Here is a 22,190-nt window from a genome sequence, read left to right as displayed (position 1 = left end):
CTACTTGGAAGGCTGGAGGCGGAAGGATCGCCGGAGCCCAGCAGGTTGAGGATGCGGTGGCTGGGAGCGGCCACTGCACTCCAGTCTGGGCGAACACAGTGAGACTCGAACTAAAAAAAAAAACAAAACAAAAAAAAGCTAGGGAGAGACAGGGCTACACATTATATCTGGTTGTTATGGTTATTAAAATTCTTTAAATCCAGGACAGTCTGGGCGTGGTGGCTCAAGCCTGTAATTCCAGCAGTTTGGGATGCCCAGGTGAGAGTATTGCCTGAGCCCATGTGTTTGGGACCAGCCCGGAAAACTTGGTGAGACCTCGTCTCTACAATAAATAAATCCAGAGCAATTACTTTTTTAAAATGAGTATATCTGTTAATGAAGAGAGAGAGATACTTTAACATATAGTTACCTACTTTCTATATTTGTGGGATTGCTTCCTTATAGGTGTCACTTAGCTTAGCTTATTTGTATATTTTTGGTTAGTGGAACTTAGAATGATCAGTTTGATAGATTGAAGTTAAACATTTTTAGCTAGACAATATTAGAGAGAATACTGTGTAACATATTATATGACATTAAAAGGTATATAGTGACTAGTTTTCCACAGTGGTGACTGATTCCTCTCTAAGTTGTATTTTATTCCCTTTAACCAATAAGTAATATGTGTGTACTCACTTTAAGAAAAAAGTTCAAAAAGAATGTTATATTTTCCACCATCCATTTCCTTGATGGTTTTTTAAAAACACCAGTTGAAGATTCTCTATAATTTCATTAGGGCATACAAAATGAAGGCTTTCTGATTTTATTATTTCCTGTATGTTTATTAGCCAGCATTCTCTTTCATTACCTGAACTCTTATTTTTCTGAAATACTTGAAAGTCAGAAATAAGTGCTTATTTCCCCATAACTACTAATTTTAACATTAAGGAATTTATGAATAATTGTTTTCATTGGTGACATAGTAGGGCAGTTTTTAAAATTTATTGTAGAGACGAGATCTCACCAAGTTGCTCAGTCTGGTCTCGAATCCCTGGCCTCAGGCAGTCATCTTGTCTCAGCCTCCCAAAGTGCTGGGATTTCAGGCTTGAGCCACTATGCCCAGCCCCAAACTAAAATTCTTACAACTATCCTTTTCCCCCAGCTCCTGACAACCATTCTTCTTTCTGTCTTACGAATTTTCTTGTTCTAGATTCCTCATACAAGTAGAATCAATGTAATATTTGTTCTTTGTGTCTGGGTAATTGCCCTTATTATAATGTCTTCAAGGTTCATCCATTTTGTAGCATGGGTTTGAATTTTATTCCTTTTAATGGGATTTTGTGCTTTTTTGTTTTTTTTTTTTAGTCAGTCTCACTGTGTCGCCCACGCTGCAGTACAGTGGCACCCTCATGGCCACTACAGCCTCGACCTGCTGAGCTCAGGCAATATTTCTGCCCTAGCCTCCCGAGTAGCTGGGACTATAGGTGTGTGCCACCTTGCCTGACTAATTTTTTATTTTTTCACATAGAGACAGGGTCTCTCACCATGTTGCCCAGGCTGGTCTCAAACCCCCGAGCTCAGTCAGTCCTCTCGCTTTGGCCTCCCAAAGTGCTGGGATTATAGGCATGAGCTACTGCACCTGCCTAAAGTGCATTTTTCTTTTTGACACTCAAATTATAACAATTGCGGCTGATGGATTGTATTTTTATTTTTTGTTTTCAGGTAAGTTCCCGCTGTGAAGAGGAAAACCTTCTAGTCCGAGGTCGTTCTAGTGCTCAGAACAAGCAGGTGGACGAGAATTCTTTGATTTCAACCAAAGAAGAGCCTCCAGTTCTTGAAAGGGAGGCTCCGTTTTTGGAGGGGCCCTTGGCTCAGTCAGAACTTGGAGGTGGCCATGCTGAGTTGCCACAGCTGACCTTGTCTGTGCCTGTGGCTCCGGAAGTCTCTCCACGGCCTGCCCTTGAGTCTGAGGAATTGCTAGTGAAAACACCAGGTAAGGTCGGGATGGGGTCTCAGTATTTATTCGAAATGGTGAAAGGAGCAGGAGATTTTAGTATGCTTGTATGTATAGCCAGCAGTGTATCTACATGCAATGAAACTACCCACTTTTGTCTTGGGAAATCCCTAAAATTCTGGTCAGCTCGCTAGTTACCATGGATTAATTTGTGGCTGTCAAAAGATAGATTTGTATAAGCCACCCTCTTGCTCCACTGTCGCTCTACATGATTGTGTCTCAACCACGGTGCGGATCAGATCCAGGATAGCGGGACCTGGAAGGGCACAGCACACGCGTGGAATAGACGCTTGAGAGCTGCACGCTAGGTGCTGGCTCTACTGGCCCTGGGGTGCTCAGGAACTTGTTTAACCTCTTAACTTGTTTCCTAATCCATAAAATGGAGATCACAATGTATTAATGTGTGATGTTATGTACCTTGTGCATAGCAAGGAAGTAGCAAGTATAAATGTTCCTAGGTGTGGGTTACCAGTTACCTATTATGTTCTCATCTTTATGTTTATCTCACCTGGGGAGAGTTAGAGCTAAGCATGCTGTCTCGAATTCACCTTTTGACTATAGAATATTATAGTCATCCAAGAAATGGCAAAAATCCTTTTCTGTACTTGTTTAAATGTTAGATATAACTTTTTAACATTCCAGTTGTGCTAATCAAGTAAACCAAAATCAAAAAGACTTTTGAATGAATAATTAAGACAGTTCCTATTTTAGTACCTATTATGTGCCAAACCCTATTATTAGGCTCTTTGATATAATTCTTAAGAGCAGTCCTACTAGCTGTGATTTATTTACTTTTTTATTTTCTCATGGCAGAGCACAAATTATAATCCTGGTTCATTTATACTCATAATCCAGGATTCACTTTACTTCTTTTTGTTTTCCCTTTCCAATAACTAATTACTATAAAAGTAGTTCTGCCCTTTTAATTTTTCGCTGAGTTATTTTGTGATTTAAAAGATGTACACACAGCCGAATAAGGTGGCTCACACTTGTCACCCCAGCACTTTGGGATTCAGAGGCAAGAGAATTGCCTGAGTGAGCCTAGGGGTTCGAGACCAACCTGGGCAACTTGGTGAGACTGCATCTATCCAATAAACTTAAAAAAAATTAACCAGGCATGGTGGCACATACTTGTGGTTTCAGCTACTTGGAAGGCTGAGGCAGAAGGATCACCTGAACCCAGCAGTTCAAGGCTGTGGTAGCTGTGATGATGCCACCACACTCTAGCCTGGGAGACAGAGTGAGATTCTGACTCAGTAAATAAACAAACAAATAAGTACACACACACAGTCTTCCCGTTATTTTGTGAACATTCTTACATTAGTGAGAAATACTGTCATGAGATGATGAGGAAAAGCTAGTGAAATTGCGACTGATTTTGTGTGCTGTATAGATTCTGTAATTCCTTTTGTATAGTATATATCTTTTTTAAAAAATTAGCTTGTGTGCAGTTTCTAAATCACCTAATGTAAAGATACATACATTTCAGGAAATTATGAAAGTAAGCGTCAACGAAAACCAACTAAGAAACTTCTTGAATCCAATGATTTAGACCCTGGATTTATGCCCAAAAAGGGGGAACTTGGCTTTTCTAAAAAGGTATGTTATTTTTGTCAATTCTAAAATAAGGCTTAAACCCAAGAAATAAGGGATTTTTTAAATGGGTTAATAATATTTATGTATATACACATAGAAATTATAGAGTGTCGGCAACCATATATGATCTGAGAGATCCTATATTAAAAAGACTGTCTTGCATTTATGTGGCCATATGTACATCTGGCTTCAGATTTTATTTTTAAGTGAAATTTTTCAAAAATAATTTTTAAGATTGGTTAAGTTGGTGTTTTTTATAATTTGTTTTCTGGGCATATACGCTCTTACCTGACTTCTGCTTCACATTTGTCTATAAATTTACTAGCCTATTCTTATCCTGTTGCCTTGCCTTTGTAACTGTTCAGAAAAGAGCCAGCTCTGGGTTGGACGCAGTGGCTCACACCTGAGATCCCAATACTTTGGGAGGCTAAGGTGAGAGGATTGCTTGAGACCAGGTGTTCAGTACTTAGTCTGGGCAACATGGTAAGACTTCGTCTCTACAAAAATAAAAAAAAGTTAGCCAGGCCTTGTGGCATGCACCTCTAGTCTCAGCTACTTGGAAACCTGAGGTAGAAGGATCACCTGAGTCTAGGAAGTCAAGGCTGCGGTGGCCGTGTGCGTGCCACTGCACCCCAGCCTGGGTTACAGAGTGAGTCTCTGACTCAGAGAGAGAGAGAACACCAGCTCTGCTGTAATCCGGGCAGAAGCATTTGATGTTAAGTTTCTGGGTTTGCAGAGTTGGTTGTTTAATAGCCCAGAAAGCATCATTAAACAGCAGATGTAAGCAGAAAATTAATTTCTAATTGTATAATGGATGTTGACTGGATACCGATTCTTTAACAAATGTCCTGCTACTCTTATTGTGAGAACTTAATTTGGAGGAAATCTTAGAAATTAAGTTGAAAATTGTGCTGAGCCGGGCTCAGTGCTCAGCCTGTAATCCCGTGCTTTGGGAGGCTGAGATGAGTGGATTGCTAAACCCGCGGGTTCGAGACCCACCTGGGCAACTTGGCGAGACCTCATCTCTACAATAAATCAAAAAAATTAGCCAGGCATAGTAGCGCGTGCTTGTAGTTCCAGGTACTCAGAAGGCTGACGCAGAAGGATCGCCGGAGTCCAGCAGGTCCACAACGGCCACTGTACTCCAGTCTGAGACTCCAACTCAAAAAAAAGAAAAAGTAAAAAGAAAATTGTGCTGATTTTCTATTGAATTTGTTTTGGTGTTGAAGAAAAAAATGTAATAAAAAATAATGAAATTATAAATAGAATTTTTGTACTTATATCCTTACTTTGCTATAACAAACTTCTTTTTATTTATTTTTTAATTTTGTAGAAATGGGATCTTGCTGTCACCTAGGATTGTCACAAACTCCTGGCCTCAAGTGCTTCACCTGCCTTGGCCTCCTAGTGGTGGGATTTCAGGCATAAACCACCAGGCCTGGCTGCTATAGCCAACTTCTGTCCTGTAGTTCTACTTGAAGGCGCCTTGGTTTTGTTTTTGTTAGATATTCTTCCATTTAGTTTATTGTAATTATAAAACTTAATTTTTTGTTGTTGTTGTTTTATACCTTATATTTATTTATTTAATTAAAAAAATTTTTTTTGAGTTGGAATCTCACTCTGTTTCCCAGGCTGGAATGCAGTGGCACATTCACGTCCACCACAGCATCGACGTGCTGGGCTCAGGCAATCTTTGCACCTCAGCCTTCCAAGTAGCTGGAACTACAGGCACCTGCCACCACGCCTGGCTAATTTTTTTATTTGTTGTAGAGATGAAGTCTCACTAAGTTGCCCGGGCTGGTCTCGAACCAGTAGACTCAGGCAATCCTTTCACCTTGGCCTCGCAAAGTGCTGGGATTCTAGGCGTGAGCCACTGTGCCCAGTGTTTACCTTATTTTTTAAAAGACAGCACTCACCGGGCACAGTGGCTCACTCCTAGAATCCTACCACTTTGGGAGGCCGAGGTGAGAGGATTGCATGAGCCTGTGGGTTCAAGACCATCCTGGGCAACTTGGCGAGACCTCATCTCTACGATAAATAAAAAATTCACCGGGCGTGGTGGCTTGTGCTTGTAGTTCCAGCTACTTGGAAGCCTGAGGCTAAAGGGTCACCTGTGCCCAGCAGGTGGAGGCTGCGGTAGCCGTGAGCGTGCCACTGCACTCCAGCCTGGGTGACAGAGTGAGACAACAACTCAAAAAAAAAAAAGACAGCACTATACTTTTTAATTACTTTATTTTTCTTAAAGCAGTCATATGACTTGGAATTTTAAATTATTCTTAGGCTCCTCCTCTGCCCTCTGCACTTTCACTGTAGTTTACATAACCTTCAGTGGCAATCTCATCTCTCCTACTCACTGTTCTCTCATTGAATTATATACTCTTCATAAGCCTATGATCATTTTCCTCTGCAGCACTTTCCCTCTGGTTTAACTCATTCAGATCCTAGCCATGTTTTGCAAGATTGTTGAAAGAGATAGATGGGAAGGGCAAGGGAATCCAGAATTCAGTTGAATGTTTTTGAGGATGTGAGTGATATTTTGGAAGCAGATGATGAGTTTAGTAGTGTTGAACAACTTGAGTCATGGGGGAGGCAGTGGTATTATTTTTGGAGATGAAGGGGTAGCCAATTTCAAAGAAAGTTAGACTGTACACTTGTTTCTTGAATGAATTGAAGGGATAAGATGGATTCTCAGTGTTTTCAAAGTTACTTTAAAAATTGTGTTCATTTGTATAGCCTTACTGAAAATGTAGTTTCTTATCTAAAATGCAACTTGTCATTTTTATGGGTTTTTTTCTCTAAGGGGTTTAAAAATATTTAATTTATATATTTAGCTTTAATTTATACAGGCAAAATGTATCCCAGACTTGTTTCTTTTCCTAAATGAAGATATAGTTTACTTGCATCAATAAAATGTGTCGGTCTAAATTGTCATGTTTGATGAATTTAGACAATAGTATGTATATGCCCAAAATAGGTACGTTCTATAGTCATCACCCTAGAAAGTTTTTTTTTTTGCCTTGCCTCTTTTCAGTCAATTCCTTACTCTTGTCCAGAGATAATGCTTTTTTATTTCTCTTACCATATATATATGTGGTTTTTTTTGAGTCGGAGTCTCACTCTGTTGCTCAGACTGGAGTGCAGTGGCCGCTCCCAGCCACCGTGGCCTCGACCTGCTGGGCTTTGGCGATCCTTCCGCCTCAGCCTTCCGAGTAGCCGGAATTACAGGCACGTGCTGCCACACTCGGCTGATTTTTATTTTTGATTTATTGTAGAGATGAGGTTTTGCCAAGTTGCCCAGGCGGGTCTCGAACCCATAGGCTCAGGCAATTCACTCATCTCGGCCTCCCAAAGCGCGGGATTACAGGCTGAGCCACCGAGCCTGGCCTTACCATGTATTAATTTTGTTTGTTCTGTTTGATCTTTGTAAGTCAAAGTCTCACTGTCATCCAGGCTGGTGTACTGTGGCATGATCACGGCCACCACAGCCATGACCTGCTGGGATCAGACAATCCTTCCTCCTCAGCCATCTAAGTAGCTGTAACTACAGGCATGAGCTACCATCCCTGGCTAATTTTTTGACTTACTGTGGAGACATGGTCTTGTCAAATTGCTCAGGCTGGTCTTGAATACCTGGGCTAAGACAATTCTCTCACCTTTGCCTTCCAAGTGCCAGGATTACAGGTATGAGCCACCATGTTTGGCTTAATTTTGCTTATTATTAGATACCAATATTTTAAAAAAAAATTTTTTTTTTTGAGTTGGAGTTTCACTCTGTCGCCCAGACTGGAGTGCAGTGGCCGCTCCTGGCCACCGCAGCCTCGACCTGCTGGGCTCCGGCGATCCTTCCACCTCAGCCTTCCAAGTAGCCGGAACTACAGGCGTGCGCTACCACGTCCGGCTTATTTTTTGATTTATTGTAGAGATGATGTCTTGCTGCCCAGGCGGATCTCGAACCCACGGGCTCAGTCAGTCCACTCACCTCAGCCTCCCAAAGGCGCGGGATTACAGGCTGAGCCACTGAAGCCCGGCTTTTTAAAAAAATTTATTCGAACTTATTTTGTGTTTTTTGTTTTGTTTTGTTTTTGAGTTGGAATTTCACTCTTGTTTCCCAGACTGGAGTGCAGTAGCCGCTCCTGGCCACCGCAGCCTTTACCTGCTGGGCTCATGCGATCCCTCCATCTCAGCCTTCCAAGTAGCTGGAACTACAGGCGTGCGCTACCACACTCGACTAATTTTTTTTTATTTATTGTAGGATGAGGTCTCACCAAGTTGCCCAGGCGGGTCTCGAACCCGCGGGCTCAGAGAATCCACTCACCTCAGCCCCCCCAAAGTGCTGGGATTACAGGCTGAGCCACCGAGCCCGGCTTATTTTGTGTTTTGACGATATACCCACAGTGATGTAGTTTATTCCTTTGCATTGCTAAATAGTGTACTATTGTATGATTATATCATAATTTTTTTTATCCATATCCTGTTAATACTCTTTTGGATGTTTTTTACTTGGCTTTTAATCATTAGGTTGGTGTGAATGTTTTTTCCAAGTCTCTTTGTCATAGTTTGTTTTTTGTCGATAGAGCAGAATACCACAGGCTGGTTAATTTGCAAACAATAGAAATGTATTTGGTTCCCATGTCTGGACCCTGGGAAGTGCTTGCAAGTCCAGGGTCGAGGGCCCCGCATCTGGCGAGGCCAAGCTTGTCATCCCATGGGAGAAGGTGGAAGTACAAGAGCACTTCTTTTCTTGAGTAAAAAGAAGGGACCTGAACCTGTCCTTTTGGCTGGGATTAATACTGTGCTGCACCGATAGTATTAATTCATGACCACCCTCATGCCCTAACAACATCTTAAAGACCCGGCTTCTGGACAGCGTCGAGTTGGAGATTAAGTTTCCAACATAGGAACTTGCAGAGACGTCCATTTTTACATGTACAGCAGACTTGTATGTTTATTTATCTTCATGTAAATGCAAAGAATTTCTGGTTAGTACATGTTTAAGGTTTTGTTTTTTGTGTTTTTGAGCCAGTGTCTCCGACTCTGTTGCCTAGGCTGCTCTCACCACTCTAGCCTCTTGGCCTTAGCAGTCCTTTTACCTCAGCCTCCCAAGTAGCTGGGACTATAGGCATGCACCACCTCACTGAGCTAGTTTTTAAAATTCTTTTGCAGAGTCAGGGTCTTGTTATGTGGCTAAGTGGTCTAAAACTCCTGGGCTTAAGCTGTTCTCCTGCCTCCGCATCCCGGAGTAGTGGGATAACAGACATGAGCCACATCGCCCAGCCATGCTGAAGTTTGTAAGCAACGACACGCAGCAGCACTCCAGAAAGGGCGTGCCACTTTACACCCCGGCAGCAGCACAAGAGTCCAGTGCCTTCACGTCTTGTCTGCCGTTTGACGTGCCAGTCACAGGAGACCCAGCCATTCTGCTGCGTGTGAAGTTATACCTTATTGTGGCTTTAATTTGTGTTTTTCTGTGTGGTGATGTCGAGCCTCTTGTGGTATGTGCTTTCTGGCCATTCCTGTTCTTTTTGAAGTGGGTGCTGATGCATACTTACATTTTAATTAGGTTATACATTCTTGCTTTTTGTTTTTGTTTTTCCTAAGGAATGCTTTATATAGTTGCCATACAAATCCTTTGTGACATATATGTACTATAAATGGTTTTTCTCAGTCTGAGATTTTCCTCTATCTTCTTAGTGGTGTCTTTTCATGAGAAAAATTTAAATATATACATTTTTCTTATATGCTTAATGCTTTCTATGTCTTGTTCCAGAAATATATGTGTACCCTATAGACACAAAGATAGTCCTCCTTTGTTTTTCTTTCAGGAGTTTTGTGGTTCTAGGTTTCACATACAGATCTTTGTTTCATCTTGAATTTTTGGGATGAATTTTGAAATCAGTTTTTTCCCCATGTTGTTGTCCTGTTATTTTACTACTGAATTTCCATTAAAAAAATCTCTGATAGTTATCCCTTCCCCTCTCTCATGTTTCTGGTCCCTTTTAAAGCATATGACCTGCTTCATAAATCTATCACTGTTGAATTTTTACTTTTTTGAGAGGCATTAAACTTGATACTAGAGCAAGGGGAAATCAGAATTATCATTATTATTTTTTTTGAGTTGGAGTCTCACTCTGTCGCCCAGAGTGGAGTGCAGTGGCCGCTCCCGGCCACCACAGCCTCGCCTGCTGGGCGCTGGCGATCCTGCCGCCTGAGCCTTCCAAGTAGCTGGAACTACAGATGCACGCTAGCACAGCCTGCTAATTTTTGATTTATTGTAGAGATGAGGTCTCGCCAAGTTGCCCAGGCGGGTCTCGAATCCGCGAGCTCAGGCAATCCTCTCACCTCAGCCTCCCAAAGGCGTGGCATTACAGGCTGAGCCACCAAGCCCGGCTGAAAATCAGAATTATTGATGCTGGCTATCACAAGAGGCTGAAGAACAGTGGTCTGTTTTAGGGGTTAGTCGTGCCATTGAACCTGGTCTACTTCATTGTTGAGTATCTATTTGAAGACATGATTCAGTTCAGTTTTGGGACTAGGTTATGAGTTACCAGACAGTCCACCCTATCTGTAGAGAGTTTAATCTGTAGAGTAGGTTAGAGAGGGAGGGATTATCTCCTCAGGTTGTACCTTAATGATACACTGGCTTAATGCATATTCACAGTGGACTATATGTGTTAGGAAAGTTATTGGCATCTTAGTCATATCTTCTGAGACACAAAGTTCTGAGTTCTTTTTCATTCTAAGGAGAGCAGATTTGTTTATTCATGTTATGTTGGTTTTTTTGTGTGTGTGCATGGTTCTATTTTTATTTTAATGTGTAAATTTGCTGAGATTGGAAATGACAATATTTTTCCTGCATTATTCTTTCACTGTAGTTTTCAGATCATTCTAATCATTTTGTTCCACAGCTTTTAGGTGACTGTTAAACAATGAAGGGTAGATTATATAAATAATATTGGTGCTGTTTTTCTTTAAATTATACAAGTCTGTTTCGTGGATTTCTTTTTATTTTTTTGAGTCAGAGTCTCACCCGGTTGCCCAGCCTGGAATGCAATGACATGTTCGCTGCAGCCTCAACTGCTGGGCTCAGGCGATCCTTCTGCCTCAGCCTTCCAAGCAGCTTGAACTACAGGTGTACATCACCACACCTGGCTAATTTTTTGATTTATCATAGAGAAGAGGTCTCGCCAAGTTGCCTAGGCTGTTCTCAAACTTCTGGGCTCAGGCAATCTTGCCTCCGCCTCCAGCTCCCTAAGTGCTGGGTTGTTAGGTATGAGCCCCCTCGCCTGGCGTGTTTTGAGGGTTTTTCTAGGAGTCATTTGTTTAATTGGATATCTAACAATAGCCCTTTACTTCATTTGACATGATAAAACTTTGGATGGAACATGAGAAAAGTTGTATTCTTATGCTTTATATATTTTAATGAATCAAATTGACAGCTGTATGTTTTGTTTTAGTCTCAAACATTGGGATTCTACAAGAATGGGATCTATTATACTGACTTTTTGTGGCCATTTAATTTTGTTTTACAGTTATGAAGAATATTGTGTTTATAGGACAAGATATTTGCTTGGTATAGAACTAATTCATAGAAGTGTTAGTAGTGGGAGAATAAAAAATATATACCCTTGGCCGGGCTCGGTGGCTCAGCCTGTAATCCCAGCGCTTTGGGAGGCCGAGGTGAATGGATTGCCTGAGCCCACTGTTTCAAGCCTTGCCTGGGCAACTTGGCGAGACCTCATCTCTACAATAAATCAAAAATTAGCCGGGTGTTGTAGTTCATGCCTGAAGTTCCAGCTACTTGGAAGACTGAGGTGGAGGGATCGCCTGAGCCCAGCAGGTCAAGGCTGCAGTGGCCGTAAGCGTGCCACTGCACTGCAGCCTGGGCAATGGAGTGAGACTCCATCTCAAAAAATATATATATATATATACACTCTTGATGTCTGATGTTTTGTTTTGAGTTTTAATGTTTTAATTTAGAATAATCAGAAGCCACTTAAGTTGGAAAGACATTTGGTGTTTCAGAGCTGTTTAACTTGAAGTTTGTCATGTAAATAAGTCTGTGTCAAATCTAGTGACTGTAAATAAAATTATAAGAAGGTAGATTTTTAGCAGCCACAAAAAAGAATAAAGAACGAAAAACTATCTATTGCAGCATGAATGGAGCTAGAGATCATCATCCAAAGTCAACTGATTCAGAAACAGAATCTCCAACTGCATGTTCTCCCTCATATTTGGGAGCTAACTGGTCACAAAGATGAAAATAATAGACACTGAGAACACCAATAAGGACGAAGGGAAATTAGTGTTCAGAAACTACCTGCAGGGCACTTGTTCACCATCTGGGGAATGGGTCACCTGACACCCAATCCCCAGCACTATACTATATGTCCATGTAATGAATATGCATGTGTATTCCCTGATTCCAAAATAATATAAAATAAGAAGGTAGATTTTAAATACAGGATGCAGTGGAATAGAACTGAGCTTGCGGGTCTCTGGGCATGTGCCCCTTCTTTTTTTTCCTCCCCCTTCAGTTGGAGCAGCATTCTATATCTGGTTAAGTTGGAGCAGCATTCTATATCTGGTTTATATATTAGACTATCCGAGCCAGCCTTTTTTCCCCCCACTTAAGGAATATTGATAGTCAGCCGGGCTCAGTGGCTCTGCATGTAATTCCAGCAATTTGGGAGACTGAGATGAGTGTATTGCCTGAGCCTGTGGGTTTGTTTTTAAACCAGCCTGGGCAACTTTGCAAGATCTCATCTCTACAATAAATCAAAAATTAGCCAGGCGAGGTAGCATGCACGTGTAGTTCTGGCTACTTGGAAAGCCAAGGTGAAAGAATTGCCAGAGCCCAGCAGGTTGATGCTGGGTGGCTGTGAACATGCCACTACACTCCATCCTGGGTGACAGAGTGAGACTCCAACTCAAAGAAAAAAGAAAAAATTGGTAGTCACAAGTCTTTTAGAACTTTTAAAAAAAAGTCTGGTTCCTTTCCCCATGAAGTTTCTGTTCAATTCTTTACAATTATCATACTAGTCTTCTAATTGCCAAAACCAACCAAAATTTTGTATATATATATGGCAATCGACGTTTCAGACTTTGACCTATAAGGTAAAGGACTTATTCTGTTCTTCTGTAAACCCTGTTGTTTTTGCTTATTTTTATAGTGTTATGAAGCTGGTCACCTGGAGAATGGCATTACTGATTCTTGCGCTGCGTCTCATTTGAAAGAGTTTGGTGGGGGTGAGTACTTTTGAAAAAGATTTTTTTGCAGATTTTTTGTTTTAAATTTTAAAAATGTAGTGCAATACAAAATTTGAAGCATTTTGTCCATTAACTAGAAAAATTGTTACGTCTGGAAGTCAGACCAGTAAGTTACAAGGTCCAAGACTGGTTTGTCCACAATGTGCTTCCTGAATCTGCATAACACTAGAATAACACTAGAAAACTCTGTTGTCATTTTCAGCCTTTATACTCTAATCAGTTGAATGAAGTTAAAATTATATTTAAATAAGGAAATATTTGGAACAGTAGTGAAAAATCAGCTATTTTCCTTATTAATCTAACTTTTCATACTGCATTCATAGTTTCTTGGCTTTGATTCCGTTTTTATTTCTATAGGACAGAAAATACGGAACTGGGTTGAAAGGAACATTATAAATAGTCTGAGTCAATCTTTAGTCTTAAGTCTTAATTCTTTTTTTGGGGAGAGTTGGTGTCTCTGTCCCAGGTTGGAGTGTAGTAGCTTGGTCACACTCACTACAGCCTCAACCTGCTGGGATCAAGCAATCCTTCCTCTTCAGCTTCTTGAGTAGCTGGTACTATAGGCACGTGCACAGATTTTATTTTTTCTTTAATTTTTATGTAGATACAAGGTCTTGCTGTGTTGGCCAAAGTGGTCTTGAGCTCCTGGGTTCAAGCTGTCCACCCACCTCTGCCTCTCAAAGTGCTGGGATGACAGGTGTGAGCCAGCATGCCCAGCAATCTTAATTGCTTTTATCATATCTATGACATTTGGTCAGTTTATACATGCTTGATAAAGAGAACTTGGATTTGATTGTATTTCATTTTAGTTTTCTCTTAAGGGCTCGGGAATCAAGGGCACGGGAATCTTTTATATTATATTAGAATATGTCCCCTAGAACTCTTCTAGTTGATTGTAGTTTTGTTCCCCGAAGGAATGGATAGTTTATTTGCTTACAGATACAATATTCATAAAAAGAGGAACCACTCTACCAGGATTTTGGTAGGAATGCTGCCTCTAATTCATCTAAACCGTTCCAAAGAGTTAGGATATTATCAATACTCTTATTCTTGTTTGATAGAAGAAATGTGAAGATGAACAAGGCAGTAGGTTCAGGGAACTAAATCCAGACCTGACCAAATTCATTGCCTTACTGATGTCTTGTTATCCATGGCAGATTTTCTACTGCTTTGTTCATTCTTCTGTCAGTGTCATTTAGTGATTTGTGTTATTCTTGAATATCAGATTTGAGCACTCTACTCCAGATATGGTCTGCTAGCAAAGAATATTAATGGAAGATTGTATATTTTGGTCTCAGATGCACATTTCTTTTAATGTGACCCATGATTATTACGTTTTCTAACAAGTAAATCTTGCAATGTGTTGGCTTATTTTAATTATACAGACAATTGCTAATCTCATAGATTGGTCCATTTGTTTGACTGCTTCCAAAATAATATCAGCTATTTTCCTATACTTTATATTTTAGTTTTTTAATAAAACCAACAACATAGTTTATTATAAACTTTGTCTAAATGTTACAGCTTGTGAGCATTTTGAGCCTTTCCATTTGTATCACATTAACTCTTCTTTTAGTGTTAGACTTGTTTATTCATTTTTTGAGACACAGGGTTTTGCTTTGTTGCTCATGCTGGGGTGTAGTGGTACGTTCATAGCTCACTGTAGTCTTGAATTACTGAGTTCAAGTGAAGTCTAGTGCTTCCAAATAGATAGCACTATAATGGCACACCACTATGACTGGCTAATTTTTCCCTTTTTTGTGTAGAGTCAGGGTCTCTTATGTTCCCTAGGCTGGTCTTGAACTCCTGGCCTCAAGCCATCTTCCTCCCTTGGCCTTCCAAAGTAGTGAGATAATAGACATGAGCCATTGGGCCCAGCTGGGAATAGTTTTTTTTTTTTTTTTTTTGGGGGATTCTCACTCTGTCGACCAGGCTGGAGTGCAGTGGTATGCTCATGACCACCCCAGCATCGAGCTGCTGGGCTCCGGTGATCCTTCTGCCTCAGCCTTCCGAGTAGCCGGAACTATATGCATGCACTACCACACCCGGCTAATTTTTTGATTTATTGTAGAGATGAGGTCTCGCCAAGTTGCCCAGGCTGGTCTCAAACTAGCGGGCTTAGGCAGTTCGCTCACCTAGGCATCCCAAAGTGCTGGGATCACAGGCTTGAGCCACCATGTCAGACCTGTGAGTAGTTTTGATAGCATAACTTCTCCATCTCAGTTACGCAGTCAAAAAAGAGATCACTGGCTCCTGCCTGTAATCCTAGCACTTTGGGAGGCTGAGGAGGGAGGATCACTTGAGGCCAGGAGTTCAAGACAAGCCTTTGCAACGTACTGAGACCCTGCCTCTACAAAAAAAAAAATAATAATAGTTAGCCAAATGTCAACATATGATCTACCTGGGAGGCAGAGGTGGAAGGATCACCTGAGCCTAAGGGGTCAAGGCTGTGATAAATCATATTTATGCTACTGCCCTCTAGCCTGGGTGACACAATGAGACCCTGACTCAAGAAAACAAAAAAGATCACTAACTCCAGTCTCATATTGATACTTAGCATAAATATTCTGGCACATTTTATGAAATACCTCTTCGATTCCTCTTGGTGTTTCTATAACAGTTGAAATTTGTTTAATGGAAAACAAGGAGGGGACTGGAATTTCTTTCTCTGAATATGGACGATGAGACCATGCGTTCATTTCATGTTGTTGGTTGTTCAAGGATGCACTACCATTGCACGAACATCCTTGCAGCCAGTGGTCCCCAGCCTTTTTGGCATCAGGAACTAGTTTCGTGGAAGGTAATTTTGCAGTGCCCGGGGGTGCCGGGGATGTGCATTCAAACCTCACTGCTAATGTTAGTCTGTGTTTGCAGCCAGTCTCCAGTGCTCGCATCATTGCCTCAATTCCACCTCAGATCATCAAGTATTGGATTCTCATAAGGAGCACAGAGCCTAGATTCCTCGCATGCATAGTTCACAATAGGGTTTGTGCTCCTGTGAGAATCTAGTGCTGTCCCTGATCTGATAGAAGGTAGATCTCAGGCAGTAACGTGAGTGATGAGGAGCAGCTGTAAATACAGATGAAGCTTTGCTCCCTTGCCTGCCACTTATCTCCTGCTATGTGATCTGGTTCCTAACAGGCCACGAACCCATACTGGTCTGTGGCCCAGGGACTGGGCCCTGCTTTAAATCATTTAATGTATAAAAAGATGTCCCTTCTCCTGTTCCCAGCAAACCAAATCTCTTACATATTTCTCTTTTTTTTTGAACTGGAGTCTCACTCTGTCACCCAGGCTAGAGTGCAGTGGGGTGCACTCACGGCTACCGCAGCGTCGACCTGCTGTTCTCCATTGATCCTTCTGCCTCAGCCTTCTGAATAGCCAGAACTACAGGTGCCCGTTATCACGCCCGGCTAGTTTTTGATTTATTGTAGAGATGAGATCTCACCAAGTTGGCTGGGCTGGTCTCGAACTTGCAGGCTCAGGCAGCTTCCCAAAGTGCTGGAATTACAGGCTGAGCCATTGAGCCCAGCCAATCTTACATATTTCAACTCTCAATCTTAAATTTCTAATCTTCGAGTCTAGGGATTACTATTTTATTATACTGTCCTTATTAGTAAATGCATTTCCTCTCCATGTATAAGGATATTAAAATAAACTTTTGAGAGCTAGGCATGGTGGTTCATGCCTGTGATCCTAGCACTTGGGGAGGCGGAGACAAGAGGATTGTCTGAGACCAAGGGTTTGAGACCAGCCTTGGCAACTTGATGAGACCTCGTTTCTACAAAAAATAAAAAGAAAATTAGTCGGGGTGTGGTAGCACATGCCTGTGGTTCCAGCTACTTGGAAGGCTGAGGTGAAGCCAGTAAGTCGAGACTGCGGTGACCGTGAGGGTGCCGCTGCACTCCAACCTGGGTGACAGAGTGAGACCCGATTCAAAAAATACATATGTTTTGAGGAACCAGAAGGTTTGTCATTTCAATCGTATAAATTTAAATTGCTTTAATAACCTATATATTTAGTAGCTAATCTATATGAAGCATAACTTACACCCACACACGTATATAGCCATTTCTCCAACTAGTTATGTAGTCATGAATAAATGTCTTTTCTTCTTTCCCGTTTTCTTAATCTGCAAAGCTTGAGCATTAAATCAGTTTTAAAGTTGATTTTTACTCTGCCATGTCATAATCCTGTGAGTTCTGTTTACTTGAGGACAGGAATCCTTGAGCCTGTGTGTTGTTAGCCTGCAGGTAACTCCTGTTTTCCTCTCATAGGCACTGCCAAGGTATTTGATCAGCCGAGGAAGCGAAAACGACAGAGGCATGCTGCCGCCAAGGTGCAGTGTAAAAAAGTGAAGAATGAGGACTCACCAAAAGAGGCTCTGTGCTCAGAGGTATTACTCGGTTCCCGGTCTTTTGACCTTCCAAAGAGAAGCCGCTTTTCATAGTAGAGGCCACATCCCTTTCCCTTGAGTTGACTTAAGCGTAGTATAATATTGAAATGGCTAGTAGCTGTAAGTACTCTTGGAGACAAAGGAGAGCCTAATCCTAAGCTGAGGCACATATTGCAGCTGTGTTTATGGCCTTTTAAAAATACCAGATCCTGTGCTCTGGGTGTCAGATGAAATAGATAACTGTTTCATTGTTCAGAAAACCTGTTTTAGTACCTGAAAGTACTATACCAAGTAACCATATAAGCTGAATGAATTTGAACATTGCCCTTTAAAAGTTGAGACTGCTGTGATTATGGGTCAAATTATTTTGTTTATTTCTTGAGTCCATCAGACTGCTTAATTATAAGATAATGTTTATAAACATTGACCTTGAGGAAACAAAGATTTAAAGTCATTTCCTTTCAGATCATCAGTGCAGTCATTGATGCTATCTCTGGCATTCCAAATCAGAGAAATAAAATACGTGAGATGAGCATCACACGTTAAGATGTAGAATGTTTCTTTCCAGGACAATTTGAATAGAATGTCCAAGGTGGGCATTATTTAGGAAACACTCATCTTGGAAGGACAAAAAAGTAATCAAATAAACTTAAGAATGTTTTCTCTCCCTTAGTGAAACCTTAAAATGGAACATCTCAAAAAGTTCCAGTGGAACAGCCTCAGAGCAGTTAGTGGCAGGGCATGAGGCGCCCACTACCCGCCCAATCACAGCAGGGTTAGAACTAACATTGCATGCAGTCCGCCCGCGTGATTGGCTGAACATCTGTAAGTGCTTAATGGCTAGACAAATAGCAGCCCAGAGGGAGGGGGTCAGATGGAGGAGATATCAATAATACAGATGTGGGACATAATTTTTTTTCTGCAAGGGAGAACTAGTGACACACAGGACGGCTGCAAGCCCCAAGGAGACTGTTGAGGAGGGTGTAGAACACGACCCTGGGCTGCCTGCCTCTAAAAAAATGCAGGGTGAACGTGGTGGAGGAGCTGCACTCAAGGAGAATGTTTGTCAGGTAGGCAATGTTTGCCCACGTGTATTTTTAGTGCATGTATAGCTTGTAGGAGAAGCCTTCTCCATCTCTTGCTGACCTCATCTTGGGTAGAATAAAAATGCTTTTGGTTGATTCTAGTGGACTCACTTCCTTAAAGGATTTAACTCTTTTTCCCCTCCCATAATAAAAGAACAAGGAGAAATAGGTTCGTGCTGGTGACTTACCTATCCTTAAAGCCCATGAATGCCACGAATGCGTCTATTCCCAGAAGCAGGTCTGAGATGGGAAAAGTGAATCTTGGTTGCTTAGTCAAACGTAATTCCTGTGTATTTCTCATGGTGTCAGCCTCTTTGGGTTACTATATGTCAGGTATTATTCCAAATATTCCAAATACTACATCACTTAGTCATCATAGCAATCTCATAAGTAGAAAGAATTCTGTTGTTACTTCCATTTTGCAGATGCGGAGACTGAATTACAGAGAAGTTAAATAACTTCATTATGTTCACACAGTGAAGCCTGGATGCAAACCTAGGCAGTCAGGGTTTAGAGTCTTAACCTTTGTGTTGTGTTGCCTCTCTGTGAGGTGTGACTCTGGAAGCAGAGTCAATTAAGTGGAATATTTGGGTATGTTCCCTTTATGTGGTCTTATGTAAGTTCTTAAAATTTGGTATATAAAAACTTGAGAATATAGGTTCTTTTTTTTTTTTTTGTAACTGGAACCACTAAAAAAATAAACCCAGACCAGAAGATGTCATTATGGCCAATATAACGTCAACCTAGTTTCTTTACCTATTCATTTTTGGCATTATATCAAGAGTGTTGATCATATTCGGACCAGCTCCCAAACACAGTGTCGATCCTTAAGGACAGTTATGCCATTATTTACTGAGTGAGACAAGTCAGAGTGTCAATGCATTTTATAAAGAATATTTAATAAAAATATTTAAGGTGGGGTGACCCTATCTATAGTCCATTATTGTTTGGACCTGTCTTTGTCTAAATCTGTTGTCCAGATTTTTTTTTTTTTTTTTTGAGTTGGAGTCTCTGTCGCTCAGACTGGAGTGCAGTGGCACGCTTCCTGCCACTGCAGCCTCGACCTGCTGGGCTCTGGCAATCCGTCCGCCTCAGCCTTCCACGTAGCTGGAACTACAGGCACATACTACCACGCCCGGCTAATTTTTGCTTTATTGTAGAGGTGAGGTCTCGCCAAGTTGCCTGAGTGGGTCTTAAACCCGCGGGCTCAGGCAATCCACTTGCCTTGGCCTCCCAAAGTGCTGGGATTACAGGCTGAGCCATCAAGCCTGACCAAGTATAACTTATTGATGGCAGCTCCTTTTGCTCTCAAGTGTCCTACTTGGAAAGATAAATTATATGGTCATCTCGATCGAGGGCTTCGTCAATAACATTCAGTTAATTTGATTCATTTATTCTTCTATTTATATTATAATGTATACCTATTAAGTAGAATAAAGTTAAATTTGTTTACTTTATATGAAAACTGATATTATTGACACACTGAATATACAAAGCGCAATATATAACATAACGTTTTCAAATTTTATGTGTGAACAGTGGATAATGGAAGAGTCAGACATTTGAGAATATCTCAGACTACAGGTTAAGTAAGGCCCTGGGTCCTCTCTCAGGCTGCCTCTCACCTTTCTTCCCAAAACTCTAAACTCTTCTCATTTATTTAAGTTCTGATGTTTGTACATGACCAAAACATGTTCTTTGAATTCTTGAGTAGATTAATCATCTTTCTTCTTCCTTGCCTTACACGATAAGTATAAGACTTAAACGTTTTTAGCATTTTCCGGCTAATTACTATGGGGATGCAAGTTAGGATGTTAACAGTGGCTTAAAAGTAATACATGTTGAGAATGTGCAAGATTTTCATAAATCTTATATGTTTTCATAGTGACCGATGTTAGTTTTTTCCTGTGCCTCTGCCGTGAGTGTAACTCTGTCACAGATGAAGTCATCTCAGAAAGGTGACCTCTCAGAGATGGTCTATATGTGTCTCACAGGGCTGTTCAGACCTAGTGGGGAGTCTCTTGGGACTTCGGCAACCCAAGTCAAGCAGGCCTGTGTCTGTTGCTTGAACCACTGTGTGGCCTCCTGCCTTGTGTCTTTGCTCTGTTCTCACCTTTCTTACCTGTAGCTCATTTTTCTTGTGGCTTTTTGAGGGATCTTTTTAAACATGAATACCTGATCTCATCCTTCCCTTGGTAAAGCTCTCCCGTGGTACACTCCTGTAATTAGAAAAAAAAGTTAAAACTATGGGCCCTGGCCTCCTTTTCACCCCATTATCTGTCATTTGTAACCTCTGTTTACTTTAGTCCAGTGACACTGGCTTTCCTTGTGATTGTCAAACATGGAAAAATAGATATAAAAACAGGTTTGTGGACTTGCTGCCTTTCTGACCCTTCCTTCAGATCTTCATGTGACAGTATTGTCATTCAGAGCTCAGTTTGGAACCCAATCTGAGAAGTCCTGCCTGATTACCCAATCCCAAGTAACTATTTAAGTTTTCTGCCTAACATTTAACATTATGTGATCTTTTTTCCAGATTGTTTATTTGTATCTTCTGTCCTTAGAATTTAAGAACCACGAGAGCCAGGGACCTTATGGTATCTGGCACTGAGGAGGTGATATTAAATATAGTTCAGTGAATGGTGGGATCTCTTATTTCTGGCAAAAAAAAATTCCTTAATTCCTCAGAAGAGCCTTCCTCTTGGAATTTTTAAAAATCTTTTTTTCTGTAGACAAATCTGTTTTCTTTTAACAGAACTGTGAGAAATTGGGTGAGCTGCTGTTATGTGAGGCTCAGTGCTGTGGGGCTTTCCACCTGGAGTGCCTTGGGTTAACTGAGATGCCAAGAGGAAAGTTTATCTGCAATGAATGTCGCACAGGTATGTTTTTTGGGGGAGAAAAGAATGTTTCTTGGAAATGCTATTTTTTGGCAACACTGGGTTAGTGGCTGCAGACACAGAAATGGTGCAGGGTGGTTCCTGACATCAGGAAAACTACCAAGTTAATAATGAATGAAGTGCACAGTACAGTGTGAAAAGCGTCGTGTTGAAGACACATTGAAAGTGCAGCTTACTGTTGCTTTGTTAGACTCTGGTATGACCATGTGACTCTTGGAGCTATGGCTACCATGTTTCTTAGCTTTGGTCCACTCCCCTCCTTTGGGAAGGTGAATCTTCTCTCTCTAATTTACTTTCTAAATAAACTATACTTTCCAAGCAAAAAAAAAAAAAAAGTGCAGAGTGAGCAAAGGTAAGCTAATACCACAGATGAGCATACCTTCGTTGAATTTTAAGAGAGAACTTGAGATTGGTGTATTTAGGGGGAAGAGCACAAGTCTGTGAGTGAAATATTTGGAAAATATGGAGGATTTAGAGTATAAGATCTTTCAGTGAAGAGGCATAGGTCATAATCAAGAGGGCTTCTTAGTCACTGGTGATGTTAAATGTATTGATCTGAGTAGTGTTTGCTTTATGATTTTTCGTGCACTTTAGTTTGTTTGCATTTTTTGGTGTGTACAATCATACATACATCCATAAAAATTTTTACCAAAAAAAAAAAAAAATTTTTTTTTCTGGAAGAGTTACAATATATAGATTAGGCCAGGTAAGTGGAATGCTAGCTTGAGACCCGCTGGGAAAACCTTTCTCTTTCTCTTTTTCTTTTTTTTTTTTTTTTTGAGATGGAGTCTCACTCTGTCGCCCAGACTAGAGTGCAGTGGCCGCTCTGGCCACTGCAGCCTCAACCTGCTGGGCTCCGGCAATCCTTCCACCTCAGCCTTCCAAGTAGCTGGAACTATAGGTGCGTGCTCCCATGCCCAGCTAATTTTTGATTTATTGTAGAGATGAGGTCTCAC

General features: G+C 41.1%; 1 protein-coding gene across 2 annotated transcripts in view; it reads left to right on the top strand.

The window, feature by feature from the left end:
- Positions 1 to 22,190, top strand: part of NSD1 (nuclear receptor binding SET domain protein 1) — a 136,857-nt gene that overhangs the window by 73,224 nt on the left and 41,443 nt on the right. For both annotated transcript variants that reach the window (XR_503746.2, XM_008050430.2), the window contains exons 6-11: positions 1,702 to 1,972; positions 3,483 to 3,592; positions 12,760 to 12,835; positions 17,134 to 17,252; positions 18,179 to 18,322; positions 21,093 to 21,216. Coding sequence is in view for 1 of the 2 variants with exons in the window: in XM_008050430.2 (XP_008048621.1) it covers positions 1,702 to 1,972; positions 3,483 to 3,592; positions 12,760 to 12,835; positions 17,134 to 17,252; positions 18,179 to 18,322; positions 21,093 to 21,216 (844 nt within the window). In the remaining variant the exon portion in view is untranslated. The remainder of the gene's footprint in view (positions 1 to 1,701; positions 1,973 to 3,482; positions 3,593 to 12,759; positions 12,836 to 17,133; positions 17,253 to 18,178; positions 18,323 to 21,092; positions 21,217 to 22,190) is intronic.

This window comes from Carlito syrichta, unplaced genomic scaffold (assembly GCF_000164805.1).
Source record: "Carlito syrichta isolate Samal-C Ts95f unplaced genomic scaffold, Tarsius_syrichta-2.0.1 Scaffold145531, whole genome shotgun sequence".
Lineage (NCBI taxonomy): Eukaryota > Metazoa > Chordata > Mammalia > Primates > Tarsiidae > Carlito > Carlito syrichta.
The sequence above is the reverse complement of the archived record's forward strand: the minus strand, read 5'-3'. Positions and strand labels throughout refer to the sequence as shown.